General features: G+C 45.9%; 1 protein-coding gene across 1 annotated transcript in view; it reads left to right on the top strand.

Annotated features, from left to right (window-relative positions):
* Window positions 1-3,059: 3,059 nt before the first annotated feature.
* The window catches only part of LOC126234896 (neuroligin-2-like), a 162,977-nt gene continuing 146,177 nt past the window's right edge, over window positions 3,060-19,859 (top strand). The window contains exon 1 of the mRNA XM_049943636.1: window positions 3,060-3,735. Coding sequence (XP_049799593.1) covers window positions 3,060-3,735 — 676 coding nt within the window. The remainder of the gene's footprint in view (window positions 3,736-19,859) is intronic.

The raw sequence follows: 19,859 nt of genomic DNA, 5'->3' as shown, positions 1-19,859 counted from the left end.
CACAATAGTTCTGTTAACGCCAGTCAGTTGTAGACGATTATAGTCGAGCTGTGGGATGAAGCCCGTCGTCATACCCTGGTCACGGTTACTCCCCAAAACGCCACAGCCATTCCCCGCAGTCCTGCTGAGGTACGAGTGGCACGCCTAGTTACTGACAGAGGAAATGAAGCGAGGTTGCCGTTTATGGAGGTAAAGCTGCCACAGAAGCAAATCCTCCATAGACGACAGTCACCAAGATGACAGAAAGTGTCACAGACGTCATCATCGACGACTTCGTTCGGGTGTGCTAGTCGACTCAACGACTTCCTTTTGTGTAATGTGCCGTACTTATCGTCGTCAACTAATGAAGATACGTTCTATGTTACGAAAGCGACTGCACCGAATGTCGCAAATGGATAATACGTCCAGCTGACAGGAGCACGTAATACGAGTACTAGAATACCTTTCAATGACAGAACACAACCCTTAGTATCCATCGTTTTAACAGAATTTAGTCATGATATTAATCTTGGCTAGGATGTCTTGCAGGCATCAGAATCAGTCATATAGCATGGAAGATGTAAGCTCCATGCTAATGAAGCTATTCCATCAGCACACACTACACCGATAACTCTTGGCGGTTGCTTGCCGTTGGAGACTTGTTATCCCGCCGTCATCAACGAGACGAGTTCCACCCGCCAATAGAGATGCTTAGTTAATAGTCTTAGTTAATTGTCGAATGGAAAAAGCTACTCAGTCTCACAAAGAAATGTACATGGAGCGACGATCTTAGGCATTATAGTTAGTCCAGCAGAACTCTGAATCACCATTTGTCACGAGCAGCAACAATTCACCACTAAAAGTGTTTAAGTAGGAACAATTTGACCAGTCCAGAAAAGGGAGCTTAGTGTCGTCGAAGAAGAATCGCGCTCTGCTGCCATTACAGACAATGCCGGGGAGGAAGCTAGTATCGAGCTTTCAATAGGATCTGGTATGACAGAGGAATAACGTCGGCAGGTGATAGCCGTTCTGTGTCAGTTTGAAGATGTTTTCAAATTTGGACTGGGGAAAAGGCAAACAACGCAGTCCATGTTAGAACAACGTATTGACACTGGGGATCATCAGCTAACTAGACAGCAGTCATGTAGTCCGACCGAGCAGGGCAGTACAGTAGTTAGCACACTGGACTCGCATTCGTGAGGATGATGGATCAAACTCGCGTCCGGCCATCTACATTTGGGTTTTCCGCAATTTCACCAAATCACTAAATCACTTGGTTCCTGTGAAAGGGCACGGCGGATTTCCTTCTCCGTCCTTCCCTAATCCGAGCTTTTGCTCCCTCTCTAATGACCTCGTTGCTGATGCGACGTTAAACAGTGATCTCCTCTTCCTCCTCCTTCAACTGAACGACGTATAATCAAAGAGGATGTGGAGAATTTGCTGCAAGATGACATCATTTAACCTTCACGGAGGTCTCGGGCCTCTGCTGATGGTCCTTGTCAAGATAGACGGCACACGGCATTCTGCACCGACTACCGACGAATGAACAAACTCATGAGGAAAAATGTCTATCCATAGCCACGCGTTGATGACACCCTAGGCTACTTGAAATGAGCGAAGTATTTTTTCAGCTATGGACACTGAGACACGGTACTGGCAAATCAAGGCTGACCAGTCGTCAGGCTATTTCCAGTGTCAACAACATTGTTGGTCTCGGTACTGCATTACTATCAGGTTGAGCAAAAGCTCTGAACTCTCTGCTGGCCCAGATATGGGTGTGGATTTGAAAGGTACAGTCACTCCGTGTCCCTTATAAACGAATATTCACATGAGAAACATATTCATGTGTGTGCTGGATTATTCAAAATGAAAAATGTATTTTCTAAGTACGCCAATCTTTGCACAGGAATACCTCAGTCACACTTTTTATAGCGGCAGGCAGTCAGCTTCCATGGTACTGCTGATTATGACCAGTTTCCGACAGGAAAAGTGTGTACGGGTTTGTCACTGAGTAATGAGCACCATTTGAGAAGGACTGCCTCAACATTAAAATTCAGTATTTTAACCCTTTCGTGGTTGATGGGTCATATATGTCCCACTAACTTTGAGCGCCAGTTCGAGTGTCGGGATATATGTTACACAGCTCTGCACGGTACTGCCATCTAGGGACGAATGTACTGAACCTGAGAAAAAATCGGGACTGCACTGCAAAGGCAGGAGTGCTAGTTCTGCAAGGTTCGCAGAAGAGCTTCTGTAAAGTTTGGAAGGTAGGAGACGAGAAGTAACGCTGTGGGGATGGGCCGTGAGTCGTGCTTCGGTAGCTCAGTTGAAAGTCTGCTTTAGGCAGTGGCGCGGCACGGATCTGCAGTCCCGGCCGCGGGCGCGCGTGAACGAGGAAGTGTTTACACCGCCGGTACTCGCGCGTGTTGTTGTCTGACTCGATCGCCATGGCACACAATTTTCGAAAGACTACGCTCCAATTTACGTTCGACAACGAATATGCCAGACCCAAAGCTTTCGAAATAGAGCGTTTTTTGAGGGACGAAGTTCGTTTACCTGCTGCAGACATAATTGGAATACACCTGTCCATTGTAAGCAGTACAATGTACGTAAAGATGACCGATGAAGCTGCGTGTGAAAGAACTCTCTCCGCTGCTCAAAGAGGATTTAAATTTCGACACTCTGATGGCCATATCAGCGATGTAACAGTAGCTCCTTCAGGATTGGGTGTGCGGGTCGTTCGGATCTTTGAATTGCCGTTTGAGGTGCCAGAATCGATGGTTACTGAATCGCTGCGACCATATGGAACGGTACTTAGTCATACGCCTGAACGCTGGGCTAGTTTTAATACCTATCCTGTGCTAAACGGCGTGCGACAGGTGCGGATCGTCCTTACTAAACATATCCCGTCTTATTTATACATTGGCGGATGTCGAGCTATTGTGATCTACGATGGCCAGCCACGCACCTGTTCTGGCTGTGGTGGAGAAGGACATATCCGCTCGGAGTGCATACAACGCCGCGTCGTGCAACTGCCACATGGAGACGCGTCACAGCGAGAAGTTCCCACGCAACTGCCGATGACGTACGTGTCGGTGGCCCGCCGGGAAGTGTTGCCAAGTTCGGAGCGTGACAAGGACGTGTTTATGCAAGGGCAGACCGAGTTACGGGAGCATGGAGGTGACTCGGAGAATGTCCCTACACCCATGTCACGACAGTTGAGGGAGGAACCTTCCGAAAACTCACATGTAGCACGCGACGTGGAAGTGGAGGTCCAGACGGTGGCGCCGGCAACGGACCAACGAACGACCGACGAACACAGTGAGGCAGCAGAGGGCAGGGCACGCAAACAGCGATCGCCGAAGCGTCGCAAAAAGCGTCGCCATAGTTCGGGTGACACGTCCCCCTCTAGCCTAGGGGACACGGAAGGTATCCTAGCCGAAGAACTGTCTGACACAGAACACGTGCCTTTAGAGGACGCTGACAGGATTCCGTCCGATGGTGACCGGATGTCCTGCCCTTCAGATGGTCCCTCTTCATTGACACCGACTGACCCAGCGCTGCCGACGAAGGAGTCAGGGACACCAATGTCCCGGCAGCCACGTCGAAATACATCAGAGGACGTTTCTCGGATGGATGACCACTGGGACTGGGCGGAACCGGTCGAAGACCTACAGGAATTGCCACCCCCAAATGATTACCACTCACCTACAGGATGCACACCACGGAACGACAACGAAGGAGGGCAGCCCGTTGGCGGGCACCCCTCTGAGCACGAATAGTGGACTAAAGCCCTTGGATTTCTCAATGACATGACAAGAGCATGACAACGACAGCGAACCAAGCATATAAGGTGGGCACAGTGAACATTAACACCGCACGTTCGCTTGCAAAGATGCAACTTCTCCGGGACATGATTTACGCCACAGACGTTGATATTCTGCTGATGCAGGAAACCTTCAATGCTGCTTTTCCCGACGTGCATGGATACAACACTTATCTAGCGCCGACTCCAGATGGAGGACGTGGCACAGCGATACTAGTCCGGGAAGGGATTCCGATGTGTGACCTCGATTACCTTCCTTCGGCTCGAGGTTTGGCTATGACCGTGAACGGCATTCGTATCGTCAACATCTATGCACCCTCCGGATCTGACAATCGACAGGCGCGTGCACGATTCTACTCGGAGGAGATTGCCCCCCTATTCCATGGGAGGTATGACCACATCTTGATAGGGGGGGATTTTAACTGTGTACTCACACCGAAGGATCAAACTCCTAATTTCAGCTCCTGCCACGCATCGAACACGATCTGCCGGGACATGGCCCTTATGGACACGTGGGAAAAGATCCATGGGCAGCGAGAGGGCTACACGTATTTTACTAGCCACTCGGCGAGCAGGCTGGATCGGATTTATGTTTCTGACGGATTAAGAGATCACGTGTTGGCTGCTGAACGTTGGCCCACAGCTTTTACGGATCACCTTGCGTATTTATGCACGTTAACCCTCCCACGGCAGCGGGTCTGGCGGAGTCGTAGTTCCTGGAAACTTAATTCCTCCTTATTGGTGGATCTCGAATGTCGCCAGCGGATCGAAGAAACATGGCAGACTTGCACTCGCCGTCTGCCGCTGCACCGTACGGTTCTTTCGTGGTGGCTGCAGTGTGCAAAACCGGCGATACGAAGAGCTCTCATAACGTATGGCAAGGAAAAAGCGAAATGGCTCCGAGATACACTTGACTATTACTACATGGTGCTCCGCGACCTGTCCTCCAGGGCCCCATCGCCCGAACGTCAAGCGGAAGTCCATCGCATTCAGGCCTGCATTTTATCGATCACGAGACGTCGACTGGAGGGACTTTCGATCCGTGATCGGTGCTTGGACAACGTCGATGGAGAACGTATTGGCATGCATCATGTGTCCAAGGGACATGCGCGTAATCGCCGATCCCTAATCACAGTCCTCCATGATGACGATGGTCGGCCCTTGACGTCACAACAGGCCATTGCTGCTGAGTTTCTGGAGCATTACCGCCTCCTTTTCACTGGGACGCCGACGGACAATCGGACAGAAGAAGAAATTTTGCGACAGATGCAAACGGAGGTGGATGGTCCGGATGCAGAGGCGCTATTGGAACCCCTAACGGAAGATGACATCCGGGGCGCACTCGCGAAGGGTGCGGTGCATAAATCCCCTGGGCCAGATGGGTTGACACTCGAATTTTACCGCGCATTTGCGGATTTAATGATGTCCCAGTTGGTATTGATGTATAACGAGTTATTGAGCCCTGACACGGACGTTCCGTCGCAGTTCATGGCGGGACTGCTTATACCAATACCGAAATCGACAGCGAGTGACAGCGCCCATCAATTTAGACCGCTCACGATGCTCAATACTGACTATAAGATCTTTGCGCGAATGTTGGCGGCAAGGCTCAAGATTGTAATATCCAAGACAATACCACCAGACCAGGCTTGTCTAGGGGTTCGGAGCAACATACATTCTATCCTCGGCGAATACCGTGACGTAATTTCCCTGACGGAAGCTTGTCGCATGCGAGCGGCGTTCGTATCGGTGGATTTTGATCGTGCCTTTGACAGGATCAACCATGATTTCCTTGACTCGACCATGAGACGCATGGCGATACCACAGGATTATTACCGTCCTCATGCGCCTCCTTCGCGGCGCTTCTTCGACGGTGAGCCTCAATGGCAGGGAGGTAGGAACGATTCCTGTTCGCAGCTCAGTTCGGCAAGGATGTCCCTTGTCGATGATACTGTTTACAATAGCGCTCGAACCATTGATGCAGACTCTTAGACGGACTCTAACAGGCGTCCGACTCCGTGCGAGCTCCTTCACGTGTCGTGCATATGCCGACGACTTGATGATACTCGTCCGGTCGGAGAACGAAGTCAGTCAGGTGGTTACCCTTCTTACTACGTACGGGGTAGCTGCAGGAAGCAGGGTCAACACGAATAAAACCAAGATCATGCACATCGGTCGAGGGCTGGACGCTCTGCGAAGTCCGTTTACGACGGTGGACATCTTGCGATGCTTAGGTGTCTTGTTCACCCGCTCGCTACGGCAATCAGCGGCGGCGAGCTATCGACGTCTCCTCCAGAACGTCCGACTGCACATACGCAACAATTCACTCCGAACGCATGACCTGCTCCAAAGGGTGGACTACACTAATGTTCACCTGGCCTCGCGACTGCCGCACTTGGCACAGGTACTGCCAATGCCACTTGGTATCGCTGACAGATTAATGGCGGCCTTTGGATACTATGTCAGCCAAGGAATGTTGTTTAAGATCAAATACGAGACTTTAATTCTCCCACACCATTCTGGAGGACTTAACCTCACGGATGTGCGGAACAAGGCTCTAGCTCTATACCTGCGAGCGACGCTACGAACTTGGAACCAGCGGCAACACGCCATCACGTCGGCCATCCTGGATGTGCTTCTTCCAACGTCCTTTGAACCACCGGTAGCAGTAGGCACTATCTCACCCTCGTTTTCTCACGTCGCGCGATTTTTTGTTGATTATAGTTATGTTCAGTTACAGATACCTTCTACCAGAATCCCCACTACCCGTGAGATATATCGATACTTGCGGCGTCATCATGGCAGCAATGTTGTCGAACTTAAATACCCAACACGAAACTGGCGACAGATTTGGCGAGCTGTCCACACACCACTCCTCACTACAGCAGCGCGATCGTCATGGTATACATTAATCAACCGAAAGACGGTCAACCGCCAACGATTGTACGACATTCGCATGGTGGATTCCCCGCTCTGCCTTAGATGTGGCATGCAGGACACCGACGAACACTCTCTGCAGTGCGGTGAGGCAAAGGATGTTTGGCGGCTGACGCAACGCATCATGGCCCTCCTCCGACACACCGACGAATCAACGATCACGACGGACGCTTTATTTTTCCCTGACCCTGTCTTTTTCCCCTCACAAAAAACATCGGCAATCCGATGGATTGGAGGACACGCATCGCACTACGTGCTCTCGCGGACCTTGATATCGGTCATGGACTATTGGCATTATCTACTAGAACAACACGAAATCATCAGACGCCACTCTAAATATAAAACGCATTTTGCGAACTTTCTAGGCAGCATGTTTCATAACCCCCCGAAGCGGTGGGGAGTCCCAGGTTTACGTTGTTTCGAGGGATAGGATTTACTCCCAGTGAAGTGACGAGGATGTCACTTCGGCCCTATATTTATTTCCCTTCTTTTTTATATATGATTTTTCTTTTGGGACATTCAAATTAAATGAATAAATAAAATATTATTGTTACTAAAAAAAAAAAGTTGGGAGAGCACTTGCTCGCGAAAGGCAAAGGTCCCGAGTTCGAGTCTCGGTCGGGCACACAGTTTTAATCTGCCAGGAAGTTTCATATCAGCGCACACTCCGCTGCAGAGTGAAAATCTCATTCTGAGAACAAAAGTTGTTTGCACTGCTTGTGGTGCACCACTTTGTGCTACACCATGTTTTTCCAAGTTTCATGGAATGTAAAGTTTTGTAAGTATTGGTCATGTATCATGAGAACTGAAATGTAATGAATATTTTTTACACTGGCTCTACACAAATAAAAAGATTACATGCATGTATAATTTGTAGTTATTTTATTCTCCACAAAATCCAGTTTATGGCTAAAAAATAAAATTACAAAATCAGTCAGTCTGCAGAAAAGGTATCTCGCGTTGGTTCATGGGACATATGTTTCCCACTTCCTGTTGTGAAAAAATGGAGAACTTAAAAATTATTTTGGTGGTGAAAATATAATAATGGGACTGAAAAGAAAACGTTATCACCTTAATATTTTAAAAATCTGTAAAAAATAAATTTTATCCATGAAAGGGTTAACGAAGAAGAGGAGGTACCAGAATTCGAACCTGGATTCGATCCGCCAGTCGATCTTTGGATTTCTTGTCGCCTGTAACTTCTTTTACCTCTGGCAAAGATTTGTTAAGGTGGAAATAAACAGGCTGCGCCACGATAAGCATAGGTCCCTCTTTAAGAGGTTAGGTAATTCAGTTAGGAGGTCTGAGGATGTGGAGGACATACAAATAGCAAACCACATCTCGAGTTGCCTACAGCCTTATTTTGTCAGTGAAGGGGAAGCCATTCACGGCGTCGACCATAACGTGTTAAACTTTACCAGTAGTGTCTATCATCATCATTAATCAGCGGTGAATGAAACAAATAATGAATTTTAACTTCATATTGTAAATGAGTGAAGAATGTAAATTAAGCGGTTCTAGGCGCTAAAGACCGGAACCGCACGACCGCTACGGTCGCAGGTTCGAATTCTGCTTCGGGCATGGATGTGTGTAATGTCCTTAGGTTAGTTAGGTTTAAGTAGTTCTAAGTTCTAGGGGACTGATGACCTCAGATGTTAAGTCCCATAGTGCTCAGAGCCATTTGAACCATTTTTGTAAATTAAGGAGAACAGCGCCAATAAAAGAGATGGTTAGGTAATCAGATTGTTTGTTCTCATTATTGGTTGTTTGCAAAATTCTTCATTCTCTGAGTCGCCTATTTTGTGTCAAGATCATGTAGCCTCTTGTAAATAATTTGTATTATCGACTTTGGTATTTAGTCCTCAGATACTGATATCTACTTTTGACACTTTTTGTGCGCTTTTCTCTATTCTTTGATGACCTCTTCTTAAATCACACTTGAAAACGAGGTTCTAGGTTCTATTCAAATAGCAACTACAATACCCTTAACACATATCTAACGTGTGGTGTCACCGCCAGACACTACACGTGCTAGGTGGTAGCGTTTAAATCGCTCGCGGTCTGTTAGTATACGTCGAACACGCGTGTCGCCACTAACAGTGATTGCAGACCGAGCGTCGCCACACGGCAGGTCCAGTCTAGAGAGACTCCCTAGCACTCGCCCAGTTGTACAGCCGACTTTGCTAGCGATGGTTCACTGTTTACATACGCTCTCATTTGCAGAGACGACAGTTTAGCATAGTCTTCAGCTACGTCATTTTCTACGATCTAGCAAGGCGCCAAATTCTTCAAGAATGTATTCTGAACAGATAATATTGTGAATCATGTGCCGTCAAGAGCGACGTTCATCATTAATGGATTAAAGTTATCAAACTAAGTTCGTCCGCTTTCTGAATTCTAATTCCTTGTCATGTTCCAGACCTCACGTCAGTATAGTTCTTCCCTCCGCACGCCAGCCTGCGTGAGCTAAAACGCATGCATTTCGGCCTCCATTAGTAACACGGTGTTGACTCTTGTGCCAACACCACGTAACGGAAATTTGACCTTGCTGCCACAAGGCGCGAATTATAATTCCTCGAATATTAATACCTCCAGATCAATTACAATATTACCGATACGTTGTTTCGAGGGCTTGCTCGCAAGTCCCTAAACGTAACGTTTGGTTAGGCAGTGTCTTATTTCTGATTTTGAGGTCTTTGTAGATAAAGATAAAAATATTTATCAATACATGTTACAGTGATTTCAGAACTTGGCACTTGCTGAGGATACACGAGAGCTAATACACTACGTTACTGGCCATTAAAATTGCTACACCAAGAAGAAATGCAGATGATAAACGGGTATTCATTGGACAAATATATTATACTAGAACTGACATGTGATTACATTTTCACGCAATTTGGGTGCATAGATCCTGAGAAATCAGTAAGAAGAACAACCACCTCTGGCCATAATAACGGCCTTGATATGCCTGGGCATTGAGACAAACAGAGCTTGGATGGCTTGTACAGGTACAGTTGCCCATGCAGTTTCAACACGATACCACACCTCATCAAGAGAAGTGACTGGCGTATTGTGACGAGCCAGTTGGTCGGCTGCCATTGACCATACGTTTTCAATTGGTGAGAGATCTGGAGAATGTGCTGGCCAGGGCAGCAGTCGAACATTTTCTGTATCCACAAAGGCCCGTACAGGACTTTCGGACATGCGGTCGTGCATTATCCTGCTGAAATGTAGGGTTTCGCAGGGATCTAATGAAGGGTAGAGCCACGGGTCCAAACACATCTGAAATGTAACGTCCACTGTTAAAAGTGCCGTCAGTGCGAACAAGAGGTGACAGAGACGTGTAACCAATGACACCCCATACCATCACACCCGGTGATACGCGACTATGGCGATGACGAATACACGCTTCCAGTGTGCGTTCACCGCGATGTCGCCAACACTGATGCGACCATAATGATGCTGTAAACAGAACCTGGATTCATCGGAAAAAATGACGTTATGCCATTCGTGCACCCAGGTTCGTCGTTGAGTACACCATAGCAGGCGCTCCTGCCTGTGATGCAGCGTCAAGGGTAACCGCAGCCATGGTCTCCGAGCTGATAGTCCATGCTGCTGCAAACGTCGTCGAATTGTTCGTGGAGATGGTTGTCGTCTTGCAAACGTCCCCGTGTGTTGACTCAGGGATCGAGACGTGGCTGCACGATCCGTTACAGCCATGCGGATAAGATGCCTGTCATCTCGACTGCTAGTGATACGAGGCCGTTTGGGTCCAGCGCGGCGTTCCATATTACCCTTCTGAACCCACCTATTCCATATTCTGCTAACAGTCATTGGATCTCGACCAACGCGAGCAGCAATGTCGCGACACGATAAACCGCATTCGCGATGGGCTACAAACCGACTTTTATAAAAGTCGGAATCGTGATGGTACGCATTTCTCCTCCTTACACGAGGCATCACACAACGTTTCACCAGGCAACGCCGGTCAACTGCTGTTTGTGTATGAGAAATCTTTTGGAAACTTTCCTCATGTCAGCACGTTGTAGTTGTCGCGTCCGGCGCCAACCTTGTGTGAATGCTCTGAATGGCCAATCATTTGCATATCACAACATCTTCTTCCTGTTGGTTAAATTTCGCGTCTGTAGCACGTCATCTTCGTGGTGTAGCAATTTTAATGGCCAGTAGTGTATAATCGTGTACTTTTGCTACTTGCACGATCATTGTTAACATTTCATTATATATCCTACGAGAACTGTTGCACATTATCTGTGTTTACCTGCTGCCCGGACGACAGTACTAGTTTACTTAAATTACCTGCTGAACAGTCTTGTACCATTTGTCCGACTCAGGAAAATAGGATCCAAGGGATGTTGTTGCGTGGAGGAAGGAGCACGGACGGCTAGGGATGGAGGGCTACGAAAGTCGCGGCGCGCGGAGACGGCGCCGTGTGCATAATGCATGGCTGCTTGGCGGCGGCCGTTTAGAGTTACTACCCCGCCAGTTCACTGCGGCGGCAGCGAGCGATTTGCGGGCCAGGCAAACGCTCGTGTGAATAATTTAAAAGTGCCGCAGACTGCAGTGGCAGTGCCTGGCCGTCGTAAAAACTGGGGGCACATGTGGGGGCTCTCTCCTCACCGGCTATGTATGGAAACTGCGTGTCCCTGCGGACGTGTGACGTTGGCTGTAGGCAGGTGAGATACGCGCCATCGACAGCGAACATTGAAGTAGTTAAAATTGATAGCGTCAAATGTGTATCGAAAGCAAATAGGGTTGCATACAGTGATAAAATATATGTACAACTAGATGGTACTAAAAAGACACACCTAGAAATACATAAAGGAAAGCCATTAGAATCGAGGGATCATTAGACAAATTGCATCACAGGTGCGTGGTGAGTGGTAAAACGGAATGGTAGTTTACGTCTGGATGTCGGTTTGAAGCTGAGTGCCCTTTCTAGGGGCATAGTTCCGCTGTAAGTAGTACGACCTGTGCTTCGCCCCACCTGAAATGACTTAGGCTATTTTCAAAAAGGCCATCAGCCAAATGTAACGGAACACTAGATGACGTCACCGTTAAATGGCGGTGTGTCCACACTAGGTCCAAAAACAGCACAATGTTACTTAAAACGTAGCCCTTAACTGAACGGTGAAAGCGAAGTTACCGGCCGGAGTGGCCGAGCGGTTCTAGGCGCTACAGTTTGGAACCGCGCGACTCCTACGGTCGCAGGTTCGAATTCTGCCTCGGGCATTGATGTGTGTGATGTCTTTAGGTTAGTTAGGTTTAAGTGGTTCTAAGTTCTAGGGGACTGATGACCTAAGAAGTTAAGTCCCATAGTGCTCAGAGCCAATGCGAAGTTATATGGTCTACTTGATATGGAAAGTCAAAATAGAGTATCAGAATAACAGAACCAGCTATGATTAAGTCTACTAATGGCCATAATAAACTTAATAACAGATGTTGTTGCTAATGTCTGTAAGGTAAACGTGTCGTCCAACCATTACGCATATCACTTATTTGTGAAGAAAATCTGTGTACACGCAAACACATGTCATTCAACGCGGGAATTCTAGGCCGGTATTTGCGACATTGATGATAGTTCATTTACGGGCATAAGGCCGTGGTCCAGGACAATTGTGGCTTACAACACGGCTTCACGGCCATGAATCGGGTTTCAGCAACACCCCAACAAACTGTTCAGAAGAAATAAATAGAGCCTTTTACCTGACACATAGCGTTCTTCCTCCTTCAATTAACCTGATCTTAACACTGTTAATGAAAATGAAAATTGTCTCATTAGTTTTTGCTCTTCTTTGTAGAGATGTTGTAAAACCTAAATCTTTTTTCTGGGCTCTTTCATGGAATAACCCTCGAGGGCCAAAATCCAACTCGTCTCGGAACATTTGCTATGTCAGGAAAGGAAAGCAAACAATTAAGATTAATATGACAGAAAAGCAGGAAATCTACTACTTAACCTGAGTGTGTGCAACGAGAACAGGATAACATCCCGTGTCAGCACTAGACATGACAGCTCTCTCAGCAGTGTGAAGGATTAACATTCCTTCCCCAGAGACCTCCACGTTAAAGTCGCGTACCGATCCGTCTCCTTCTGTTCCGTTGACTGTGTGCTCGAATGCCTCCATGTGAAATGCAGTGTGCATTGGCTTGACGTTCTATTACATCACGAGTAATGTAAAGCCACCTTTGCACATCCTCGCTGGTTACCATATCACCTTGGCTTCCACAGACACATTGTATCGACATGAAAGTTGTCATGGTACGGTACAGCGTCATATTGTGAAATAGCTATCACTGAATACAACACTGACGTTTGCAGTACGTTTGCACTGGTCTTCGTATCGGTCTACTGGTTTACTGTCTACTGTACTCCCGACAAGACAGTATACCATTGTTCTTCAGGGCACTGTCTACTGTACACCCGACATCACAGTATACCAGTTGAGCCCTGAGGAAGAACACTGCAACCATGACCTTAACGTGCGTTTTATTCATTTGTAATATGATGCAATATTATACCAGAAGTACATATATTTTAGCTTTGCCGTCGACTTCGAGACACTAGGCCACTAGGCGTTTTTAACATTCAAAATTATCGCCAGACGTGAATGAAGCGTTAAATAAGAGACTGAGGATTAAGGAAGGGACTGTTTAGATTTTTAATCTAACTCATATCTACTGAGGTTCAGTGTAAATGGTATAAAAAAAGAAAAATGAAAGGAAACAACAGCACACATTGAAGATTATATTGTTCGCCCTCGCAGCACTTCCTCATGGCCACAGTACTTTATTGGCGTCAGTACTCAGCTTGAACATTTTAGAAAATCATCTGGTTATTTTCAGGTAACGTAAAACTACTTGCAATAGTACATCCTACAGTTTGCTGTCATATATGTGATAATACACACATTAAAAAAAGTTTTGCATCACCCCGGTTACCAGAAGATCTGAAGATAGACGTTGACTGTATATATTGTAACACAGACACAGTCGCTTTGACTCTTCAGATATGTCACTAAATCGACCAAACGACATAAACAATCAAGCGTGAGCGGCGCCTGTTACACGTAGGGGGCCCGACAGCTGATCATTCCACTCATTCCACCAGGAAGGCGGTACACGGCTCGTGTAGTCAGTAGTTCAACCATACCTAGACGGTCAATATCGCACCTCGATCGCGTCCGCATTCTATCTTTGTCCCAGGAAGGACTCTCAACAAATCATTAACATAATGCAGCGCGTCAGCAACCGTATATGTATACAAAATAAACAATTTTGTCAGCGTTCAGTTGCAAGGTAATTTTTACTCGTTTACCTAGGTTTCGATTCCAGTAATGGAATCTTCTTCAGAACCTATAAATTAAACCACATACGGACATATATTACTCACTGAAATGCATCATCAGTCTAATGATTGAATAATAAAGAAATCGTGATACTTACAAAAAATTAAATTATTTTGAGAGCCAAACACTGGCCATGTCACAGATTAAAAATTAAAACATTAAAGACGCATAATCATAAGATTATGTCTGTCAAAATTAAAACCATTAAGGCGAACGTAGACGAAAATTACCTTGCAACTGAAGGCTGACAAAATCGTTTATTTTCGACTCTCAACAAGGCAAGTGTCCAGGCGTCTCGGAATGAACTAAAGCGATGTTGTTCGCACATGGAGGAGATACAGGGAAACAGGAACTGTCGATGACATGCCTCGCTCAGGCCGCCCAAGGGCAACTACTGCAGTGGATGACCGCTACCTACGGATTATGGTTCGGAGGAACCCTGACAGCAATGCCACCGTGTTGAATAATGCTTTTCGTGCAGATACAGGAAGTCGTGTCACGACTCAAGCTCTGCGCAATAGGCTGCGTGATGCGCCACTTCACTCCCGACGTCTATGGCGAGGCCTATCTTCGCAATCACGACACCATGCAGCGCAGAACAGATGGGCCCAAAACATGCCGAATTGATCGTTCAGGATTGGCATCACGTTCTGTTCATCGATGAGTGTCGCATATGCCTTCAACCAGACAATCGTCGGAGACGGGTTTGGAGGCAACCCGGTGAGGCTCAGTGCCTTAAACACACTGTCCAACGAGTGTAGCAAGGCGGAGGTTCCCTGCTGTTTTGGGGTGGCATTATGAGGGGCCGACGTACGCCGCTGGTGGTCATGGATGGCGCCATAACGGCTGTAAGACACGTGAATGCCATCCTCCAAACGATAGTGCAACCATATCGGCAGGATACTGGCGAGGCATTCGTCTTCATGGACGGGAATATGTGCCCCCATCGTGCACATCTTGTGAATGACTTCCTTTAGGACAATGACATCGCTCGACTAGAGGGGCTGGCATGTTCTACAGACATGAACCCATATCGAACATGTCCGGGGTAGATTGAAAAGGGCTGTCTATAGACGACGTGACCCGCCAACCACTCTCAGGGATCTATGCCGAATCGCCGTTGAGGAGTGGGACGATCTGCACCAACAGTGCCTTGATGAACTTATGGATAGTATGCCACGACGAATAGAGGCATGCATCAATGCAAGAGGATGTGCTACTGGGTATTAGAGGTAGAAGTGTGTACAGCAATCAGGACCACCACCTCTGAAGGCCACACTGTATCGTGGTACAACATGCAATGTGCCGTTTTCATGAGCAATAAAAAGGACTGAAATGATGTTTATGTTAGTCTCTATTCCTAATTTCTGAACAGGTTCCGCAGTTCTCGGAACTGAGGTGATGCAGAACTTTTTTTTTATTTGTGTAATATCATTTTGCCGTGGATCCACAGCCTCCTAAAATTCGGTAAAGCAAAGGAGGCTCCGTAAGAGGCTGTAATGTTCTTTAATATCTGACAAACACGGCATTGCACGGGCATTCATTTTGCCAGTTTTCTGTTAGAAACGAAGCCTTAATTGTACTCCTGCAATAGACTCGGTGTGAGAAGATAACGGACAGTTGCTTCGCGTGTCTACAAGACGATTTTGTAAACGTCTATATGGCAACGCCTCTTCATAGCTCTAAAGACGGCTATTATTTTCGACTACAGCCGTTTCCGTTTCACGGTTGAAAACTGTCAAAAGTACTGCGAGGTTTCAGGGATTTCTTTAAGATAGTTCGAATATTAATATATCTCAATAATAAAAATAAATGTATTAAAACTCTTTGCATGATGCAGCATTTTTCCACTCATCTAAGTGTTTATCATGCCATATGTCTTGAATTATTTGTGTCGTGCAATGATATATTTGTGTAGGTATGTTCTGCGACAAATAAGGAGACAGGCTGCGAAGTACGTTGCGAATAGAGTTTGTTGCAAAGAAGTAATAACGTTAAATGTCATGGGAACTATGCTTGGTACCACCAAATGATTTTGTAGGTGTATTTATTACACGTGCAAAGAAAGTTTACACTCGGCGCGGTGGCTGATGGGAGCGACTGTAAATGGGAAATGCCTTTACGGTCGCTCACATCAGCCACCGCGCCGAGTGTCAACTTTGCGTGTGTAATAAGGGCACCTGAGCACACTGTCTGCGAAATTTACTGCGAGTAGCATTAGAAGCACAAAAGTCATGAATTTAAAACTCCTAAGTGATGCGTCAGATTTTCACTCATCTCATAGTATATCGCCTTATATCTCCTCATTTATGATAGGTTTGTGGTTCTTATCTCCACTGTAATTGTTGCCTGACAGAAAGGTACGTGTGTACTACGTTTGGTTGAAATCGGGCCTTTGGTTTAGGAGGAGATGTGGAATACACACACACACACAAAAACAACCACACGCACATACATACATTCATTCTTATAACATGTATGGGTTAATTATGCAGTCGTTCGATACTGACGTTTATGTCATTTCCAAGTACATATGGATAACCATAATATGATATTTAGCTGAGGATAGCCATCACTAACGTTGTGCATTGGTAAACGACAAGGAACCCATGTACTGAAGCAATGGCTAGGTACCCAGAACTGCGATCAAGCCGGAAACAGGATAATGAACCAAGAGAACAGATCACTGTGACAAAGGGTTGGATTCCGGTGAATCCTGCTACATGGCTGGTGCAGTTGATTTGCAGTCATATCGCGAGATACTTGAGGCTGCCGAACCAGAGATTGTATGCAATCGACATTGCTGCGTTCTGTTCAAGCTGATCAACATCTACTAACGACTTGGTGGTAAATGCATGTATCAAGATACGTCTGCGACTGTGACGAAATATGTAGCTGCTTGTCCGACTCGAAGTTCAAAGAGAATGGACTGGACGTAGTGCGCCTATTTGCAACATAGTGCTGCCACAGCCTCTTTGTAAGAATGTGATATTTGTCCTTTCACTTGCTATTGGCTAAGAGGTGAAATGTGGAATTTAACATTTTTTTTCTTGAATAGGACGTGAGTTGCGGGTAGTCATGACATAAGCACCCAGTTACATAACCACCTATACTAGACCGCTTATGCTTATGTTGTTTAATGAGCGCATAGAAAAGTCTTTTTTTCCCCATCAGTAACCTGAAGTTTGGGATGAATAAATATTTCTTCCTCTGTTACAGAAGCGCTCTGTGGCAAAGGGTTGTGATTTTAAAACTGTGAGTACTAACTAGACCAAAGGGGAGCAACTTTGAATGATTTGTCATTCGCCATTATGCGGCAAATATAATTAATATTTACGTCCCGCGATAAATTTTATCTGTCACTTTCTTATGTAAAACCAGCTGTGGAAATTCACTAATTAATTTCCAACTTTACGCCGACATCAAAACCGTCGTCTTGATTATTGTAAAACAACATACTATCAGTCTCAGAGTGTATCTTATACTAACTGACAAACCTGGTATTGTCGGTTTATTCATTTTTCCAACACACTATATTCGTATTCCTGCAGTAGAAGCAGCGTGAGATGATCCCTTGCATTTTCTGTACGCTGGACGCAGCAGCTTCGCATGTCTAGAATGTGATTTTGTAAACATCTCTATGGTAACGCCTCTTCATAGGTCAACAGACGGCTATTGTTTTCGCCTGCAGCGGTTTGCGTTTCATAGTTGAAAGGTGTCAAAAGCACTAGATGTACGTGTTAAGGATTTCCTTGAGTTGAGTTGGCTATCGGAATGCTTTAGTTGTGAAGACGAAATGTATTAAAACTTCATGTATGATGTGGCAGTTTTTCACGCATCTCAGTATTTATAACGCCGTGTCTCTCAAACTACGTGTTGCACAGTGATGTATGTGTGTAGGCATATTCAGCGGCATGTGTGGATACTGACTGCCTAATGTGTTGCGAACAAAGTTACTATCAACGAAGTAATAGATTAAAATTTCGTCCATGAGGCGGCAGTTTCTCACGCATCGCAGTGTTTATGACGTCATATCTTCTGTACTAGGACAGGTAGGTGGTTCGTACCCCCACAGCTATATGTGTACTAAATATGGTTTAAATCGGTCTCGTGATTTAGGAGATGTGCAACATACGTTCACACACACACACACACACACACACACACACACATATCAGTTTTTATAATACGCAAGATAGATTCCTTTGTGGTCGGCTGTGTACCGTACATAACAGCTGCTTGGCTCGAAGCGCATTGTGCACGCTACGAATACTTGTAGTTTATGTACTAAATAAGAGGTCTGATAATTATTTTTGTACATCCATATTTAATTTGGATGAAGGTGGGACACAGCTGGTATGATTTTTATTAAAAATGTAGACTGAGCCACACACAACTGATTTCATTGTACGGGCCTGAAGATGGCATTGACACAACGATGAAACTAGTAGCGATGTAAATATAAAATCTTAAGTGCAGCTGGAGGAAATTAATTTTTAATAGAAGTCTGACAATGAAGTTGATAACCTCTAAACCAGTTAATGCCAATCGATATTTTGTATAAATTCGAGCAAACTCGAAATAAAGAAACTTATGTTGTGCTGAAGGTGAATCATAGGCAGCGTTTTATTGGGAGAACACTTACAAGGGAACCTCCCAATCGCACCCCCCTCAGATTTAGTTATAAGTTGGCACACTGGATTTGCCTTGAAAAACTGAACACAGATCAATCGAGAAAACAGGAAGAAGTTGTGTGGAACTACGAAAAAATAAGCAAAATATACAAACTGAGTAGTCCATGTGCAAGATAGGCAACATCAAGGCTAATTCAAACCTAAAAGCGCCGGGGTCCCGTGGTTAGCGTGAGCAGCTGCGGAGCGAGAGGTCCTTGGCTCAAGTCTTCCGTCTAGTGAAAAGTTTAATTTTTTTTCAGTTCATGTGACAAACTCTTATGTTTTCATCACTTTTTTGGGAGTGATTATCACATCCACAAGAAAACCGAAATCGGGTAAGGTAGAAGAATCTTTTTACCCATTCGCCAAGTGTACAAGTTAGGCCCGCACTTCGTGGTCGTGCGGTAGCGTTCTCGCTTCCCACGCCCGGGTTCCCGGGTTCGATTCCCGGCGGGGTCAGGGATTTTCTCTGCCTCGTGATGGCTGGGTGTTGCGTGCTGTCCTTAGGTTAGTTAGGTTTAAGTAGTTCTAAGTTCTAGGGGACTTATGACCACAGCAGTTGAGTCCCATAGTGCTCAGAGCCATTTGAACCATTTTTTTTTGTACAAGTTAGGTGGGTCGACAACATATTCCTGTCATGTGACGCACATGCCGTCACCAGTGTCGTATAGAATATATCAGACGTGTTTTCCTGTGGAGGAATCGGTTGACCTATGACCTTCGATCAAATGTTTTCGGTTCCCATTGGAGAGCCACGTCCTTTCGTCTACTAATCGCACGGTTTACCGGTGCGGTCGCAAAACACAGACACTAAACTTATTACAGTGAACAGAGACGTTAATGAACGAACGGACAGATCATAACTTTGCGAAAATAAAGAAATTAAAATTTTTAATGGAGAAAAGATTTGTATCAAGGACCTCTCGCTCCGCAGTTGCTCGCGCTAACCACGGGACCATTACGCTCCTGAGCTGACATTAGCCTTGATGTTGCCTATCTTACGCATGGACTACTCAGTTTTTATATTTTGCTTACTTTTTCATAGTTCCACACAACTTCTTCCTGTTTTCTCGATTG

Source organism: Schistocerca nitens, chromosome 2 (assembly GCF_023898315.1).
Source record: "Schistocerca nitens isolate TAMUIC-IGC-003100 chromosome 2, iqSchNite1.1, whole genome shotgun sequence".
In the NCBI taxonomy this organism is placed as follows: Eukaryota; Metazoa; Arthropoda; class Insecta; order Orthoptera; family Acrididae; genus Schistocerca; species Schistocerca nitens.
Note: the sequence above shows the minus strand (reverse complement) of the source record. Positions and strands in the feature narration are given on the sequence as shown.